This window comes from Hipposideros armiger, unplaced genomic scaffold, assembly GCF_001890085.2.
Source record: "Hipposideros armiger isolate ML-2016 unplaced genomic scaffold, ASM189008v1 scaffold_30, whole genome shotgun sequence".
In the NCBI taxonomy this organism is placed as follows: Eukaryota; Metazoa; Chordata; class Mammalia; order Chiroptera; family Hipposideridae; genus Hipposideros; species Hipposideros armiger.
The window spans coordinates 2885317-2890828 of record NW_017731380.1 but is presented as its reverse complement, the minus strand read 5'-3'; the positions used below and the strand labels follow the sequence as shown (position 1 = coordinate 2890828).

General features: G+C 35.7%; 1 protein-coding gene across 1 annotated transcript in view; it reads right to left on the bottom strand.

The window, feature by feature from the left end:
* Positions 1–5182, bottom strand: part of WDSUB1 (WD repeat, sterile alpha motif and U-box domain containing 1) — a gene marked incomplete at its 5' end in the record, with an annotated part of 47378 nt that extends 42196 nt beyond the window's left edge. The window contains 3 exons of the mRNA XM_019636821.1: positions 849–942; positions 3028–3212; positions 4815–5182. Of these exons, the coding sequence (XP_019492366.1) occupies positions 849–942; positions 3028–3212; positions 4815–5182 (647 nt within the window). The remainder of the gene's footprint in view (positions 1–848; positions 943–3027; positions 3213–4814) is intronic.
* Positions 5183–5512: the final 330 nt, after the last annotated feature.

Genomic DNA, 5512 nt, shown 5'->3' with positions numbered 1-5512 from the left:
TATATGCATAATTTTTTTCCCCAACAACAAATCAACAAGAGAAAGGTCACCCAGAAGAAAAATGGGCAAGATGTTTGAACAGGCACTTCACAAAAGAGGAAATACACATGGCCAATAAAATTCTGAAACAGTTTTAACATCATTGTTTCAGGGAAATGCAAACTAATACCATAGTAAGATAACACTTCACACCCATCAGAATGGCTAAAATGAAAAAGACCCACCTTACCAAGTATAGGCCAGAAAGTGAAATAACAAATGCTATAGGAGTAATCAAACAATTTGGTGTTATCTGCCAAATTTGAAAATACAACTATTCTATGAGCCATCAATTCTATTCCTATGTCTTTATCCTACAGAAGCACACAAACAAGTGCACCAGGAGATACAGATATATTCCCAGAATTATTCTTGTAATGCTTCCAAACTGGAAATAATCCATATGCTCATGAACATTAAAATGAATACATCATAGTATATACATGCAGTAGAATAGTACACAGCAGTGAAAATCCGTACACCACAGCTCTATGCAGAGAGATGAAGGAATGTCATAAACATAACGTTGAGTAAGGAAGCCAGCCACGAAATAATCCACACTGCGCAATCTGTCAGTTTAAAAAGGAAAAAGCACATTGCTTGTGACCTGAGGTGCTGTCACCAGAAGGGGCACTTGTCAGGGGAGGACTCCTGGAGCAGAACCAGCAATGCTCTATTTCCACCGGAGTCATGGTTACCCAGGTCTGTATCACAGGAATTTATCAAGCTATTCTCTTATGTTTTACATATTTTTCTGTACATCTGTCCTGTTTCACATCAAAAAGCTTTAAGGAACCTCAGTAGCTTACCCCGAGACGAGCATCTGCCCATTATGAGAAAATGCACACGCCAGAACAGGAGCCCGGTGCCCACACAGTGTACTCTTGTATTTTAGTTCAAAACCTGCAAATAACAGGGCGAGAAACAGTATCCAGCTGACAATGCTTAGGATTCATTTTTAAGTCAAAACTGTTTCACTTATTTATTCAATCATCTTTGAGGGCCTAAAGGACACAAATGGAAAACATCTTCATGCAACTCAGGTATTGGAATGTAGTATGGTTAAGTGGTCTCAAAAGTTCAATGCTGGGTAAAGAAAATGGTGTGNAGATTTCAGTGAAGCTTTCACAAGATATCTAATTTTAAGCAATATAATATCGATAACCCTTCATGATACAAATTGCAACATGTACTTTTTACTTACTAAGTAAGCTGACTTGTTCAATGGGATTGATAACAATGTTGTAATGAGACGGGAAATAAAAGATTTGATTTTTGGAAAGGTGATATTAAGCCTTCTTATGCTAGTTGTTACTGGACAAGAGAGGGTTGTTTGTTAAAGCCACTCCTTATTAATGACAATTTATTTATTCTGACAATCCTAACGCATGACAATCTATTATTCACATTTATGAAATAGATTTAGAAAATAAGCAAGCATCTTGTCGGGAAGAGGAGGGATACTTACTTCCCACCCCTTCTGGAATAAGATTCCTGGGCTCTCTTCTCCCATTATAATGCTACAAAATGAACTTAACACAAAAACTATATGAGTCTCAACACTTCTTCCACGATTCAGAGAATGAGGGCATGTCAGGATCTTGCAGTGTAATTAGATTATCACTATGAACATCAACCATCAGAATAGAGAATTAAAACACCTTTAAGGGCACAAGCATTGTTTAATACTTCCTTTTATATGCCCTACTGCAACTGGTAGAGAGCTGGGCATGAAGAGAGCCATAAATACTTGATGAATTTCATAGATTTTGCCAATTCACCTCTCTACTTAAGAGTGGAATGCACGATGTGTTCCTCAAAAACAACAGAAGGAAATCCAACTCTGTATAAGCTTCCCACTAATTTCAAGTATAGGGCAAAGGAGAATGACTATAACTGCTTTTTGATGATAAACTCTTTTCATCTTTTGAGATGAAAGAGTCACATCTAAAATAATGACAACATAGCTGATTATTTGGCCAGGATTGGAGAATCTGGGGAAAGAACAATCAGGCTTAGTCCAGGACATTTTAAGCAGAAGTTAGGAGCCTCAATATCTTGGCTGGAGCCAAAGCTGCTCTGAAGGGACATGAATGTAGGTTTGAATGCTACAGCCTGTGAGCGCAAACAGGAAAGTTTTAGAAAATCCAATGGCAGGAAGGAGAAAANAGTTCTTACAAATTCCTATAATAATCTCCTTTAAAGCATATATCAATCTGCTTCAGAGAATTTACACATAAGGTTAATATCTATTTCAAGGTTAATATCTATTTCGGGTAAAATAAAATACATAACTAAAATTGACATATACTTCACCTACTAGCAGAAAATTCTTAATTTACCTACTTCTAGAAAATTTTTAATTTACAAATGTAGCTCACATTATATTGTTATAGGACAGCACTGGTCTGGCAGCAAGACAGGAGCGGGGAAAAACAGAAATTCCATCCTAACATAGAAGACAAAAATAAAAACACGAAACTTCCCAATTCACTCTATGTATTTAAAACCAAGAGTCTATATTGAGGAGTTTTTTATTCTTTTTCTAAACATGAATTGTGTTGACAAACATCTTATTTTATAAATGTAGCTTTTGAAAGATTAAATAAATGAAAAAAGTAGCTGCTGTTTCCAGGGTTTTTTTTATTTCACACTTCTATTTGAGTATCAATATACTGCATTTAAAAAAATCACAATTCAACCAATAGGGTTAAATCCTCTAAACTACCCTATCAAGGAATCCAGATCTATTGTACCAAGCTGAGTCATCCCCTACATAAACTAAAGAACCTGATTTTTCCATATAATATTTCTTTGGAATTTCATTTTGACTAAAAAACATGAAGAAGAGTGATTCCTTAAAAAGCATGAATTAAAAGGGGGCCCTTTGTTTTACTAATTATGCAATGAAAATGAATAAAAGAAGCAAAAGTCATATAAAAATTACAAATGGGATTCACTAATGCTTAAAAGAATAAATTAACTAACCAGAAACTGGCTGTGAAGAAAAATCGCAGCAGGTAATTCCAAGATCATGTGCTTTTTCACTATGCAGACACCTCATTTTATCATCCCACACTGTTAAATCTCCACACGAGGAGCCAGTGACAAAGAGGCTTCCATTAGGAGAAAATGCACAGGCCACCAAGGAGCCATCCTTAACACTACCACATCTAGAATAAAAGCAAAAAAAAAGGAGGTTTTCATTTCAGAGCATCTTTTACTTTATTTCACAATCTCTAAGAGCAGCTTGATAAAATGGCTATCACAGAACTAAAAAGAAAGGGCAATAGACGCCTATAGAAATAAAATATCATTGATATGCTACAAGCTGAGATGAGCTTTCTAAAAATAAGAGGATTTAAACATTATCTTAACATGTTCAAGCCTAAACCATAGGGATCCAAACTGAAGTTCACATATCTTCATGTTTTTCCACATAGCAAGTCAGTATGAACATATTAAAATCTTCAAAACTTAGCAAAAGCAATGACAACCAACAATATCAATTATAGTTGCTTATTTAAAAAAAAACACACATGAAACTATTTTTATTGAAAAACATGATACTGGGATCAAAAGTACTTTCAACTTTTGTATTAAAAACACCCAGAAGCAACAGTAAGGACTTTCAGCTTCAGATATAAATTCTTTATGAAAAGAAAATACTATGAACAAGTTAAAATTACTGTATCTTGGGAAGATAAAGAAGCACTGTGCTACTGTACTAATATCATTCTGTTAGGACAAATAAACTGGTAAAAATCCAACAATTAGTGCAGTGTCCCCTCCAGTGCTTAAATCTATTGCAATAAAGGCAGAATTCATCAACTGATAAGTGAAAAAGAAGATTCCTTAGCTGACAGCTGTATTTCATTCAAACGTTTCATTGTTTCTGTGCTTTCTCTTTAAACTGTTTATTAACCACCACCTGAAAACACCTTCTACCCAAAGACCTAAGCCTAAATAAGCAACAGTTATTTAGCAGCTGGTATTTGTGCTCTGAGTGATGCTGGGGGACAGTGAGAGGGGAAGTTACATTGGGGTATTTTAATTGGTAACATTTAAATATTTATTATTTTTAAAGTACTGAGTGTCACTGAATTGTACACTTAAAAAACGGTAAGTTTTATGTTATAAACATTTCACCACAATATAAATACATAAAAGTACATGGTTTTAATGTTGGTAAGTTGTAACAGAACATTACTCATGTAAATTAATTGATGTTTTTTTAATCCAAAAGGAGTTTTTCAGGTGCTGGGTTTGTTTGTTTGTTTTAGAAGAGATACTACAACACCACACTAATCACAAGGTTCTTTTTTCTGGGCTCGGTCATTTCACATTCACCCAGCAAGAATTCTCATCAGGAAACATCTGTGTCTCTTCAGTGAGACTTACCTACAATTACTCAATTGTTAAGAATACTTGAGCCACAAGCTACAAAAATAAAACCTAAAATTACTAATCTTATTCAAAAGACTGTTTTCTTTGCCTAACACAGTAAAAGTCCATAGACGTGTAACACGATTAACCCTTATTTTACAAAAGAAAGATTGAAAATTTAAAACTCTCTGAGCCAAGCAAATCTACTATGAAAATCATACTAAACATGTTTTTATGATCTTCAGAAGACAGGTCAAAATATTTTTCCTTGCAATGTCTGAAAATTATCTGATTCTCAGAGTCATCAAAATACGTGGTTGTTGTTTTTTTTCTTTTTTTGGTAGGCCTGTTAAAAGGACTGAAAATGGAAAGGGTTTAAATAGTCATACCTATATAACTTGTACGACTGCGCATTCCACAAAACAACAGTTCCATCAGCTGCCCCTGACACCAAACAGGTGGAGTCTGGGGAAAAGCGGCACACCCTCACAGGGCTCCCACTGGGCTGTTCCAGCACTGCCAACGTCTGTCCATTCTGAGTATTCCACAGTACTGTGGTACCATCTGTTGAACATGAAGCCAAAATATGTCCTGAAGGGGAGAAACAGCAGCAATGGACAGCGTAGGTGTGAAACTTCAATGGGGAGTGGAGCAGTTCAGTAAAGTCATTGAGGGAGTACAGGCGAATTGTCTTGTCCAAGGAGCAAGTAGCCAACAGGGAAAAGGAGAAGGCACAGCAGTTGACATCATCNGCCAATCAGCAAATTCAGATGGGTTTCACATGGACCACCACTCCCTTACTGATTTTTGTAATTTTTCACTTCTCTGACTCTACAGAGCCCCTACTTACTTTCCCCCTCCCTCTTCTCTCATTCTCCACTTAAAACACCCAGTCACCTCTGTATAAACTGAAGTTGTGTTCAGTTCATGCTGGACTCTTTTCCCACCGCAATAGTGTATCACTGATTAAAATCTGTCCTTACAAAAAATAAAAAAAAAAATCTGTCCTTACCACTTTAACTAGTGTCCAGCTTTGTTTATCTTTGACAATAATTATGAACAAAATGTAGTCTGTGGTTTAACTGGA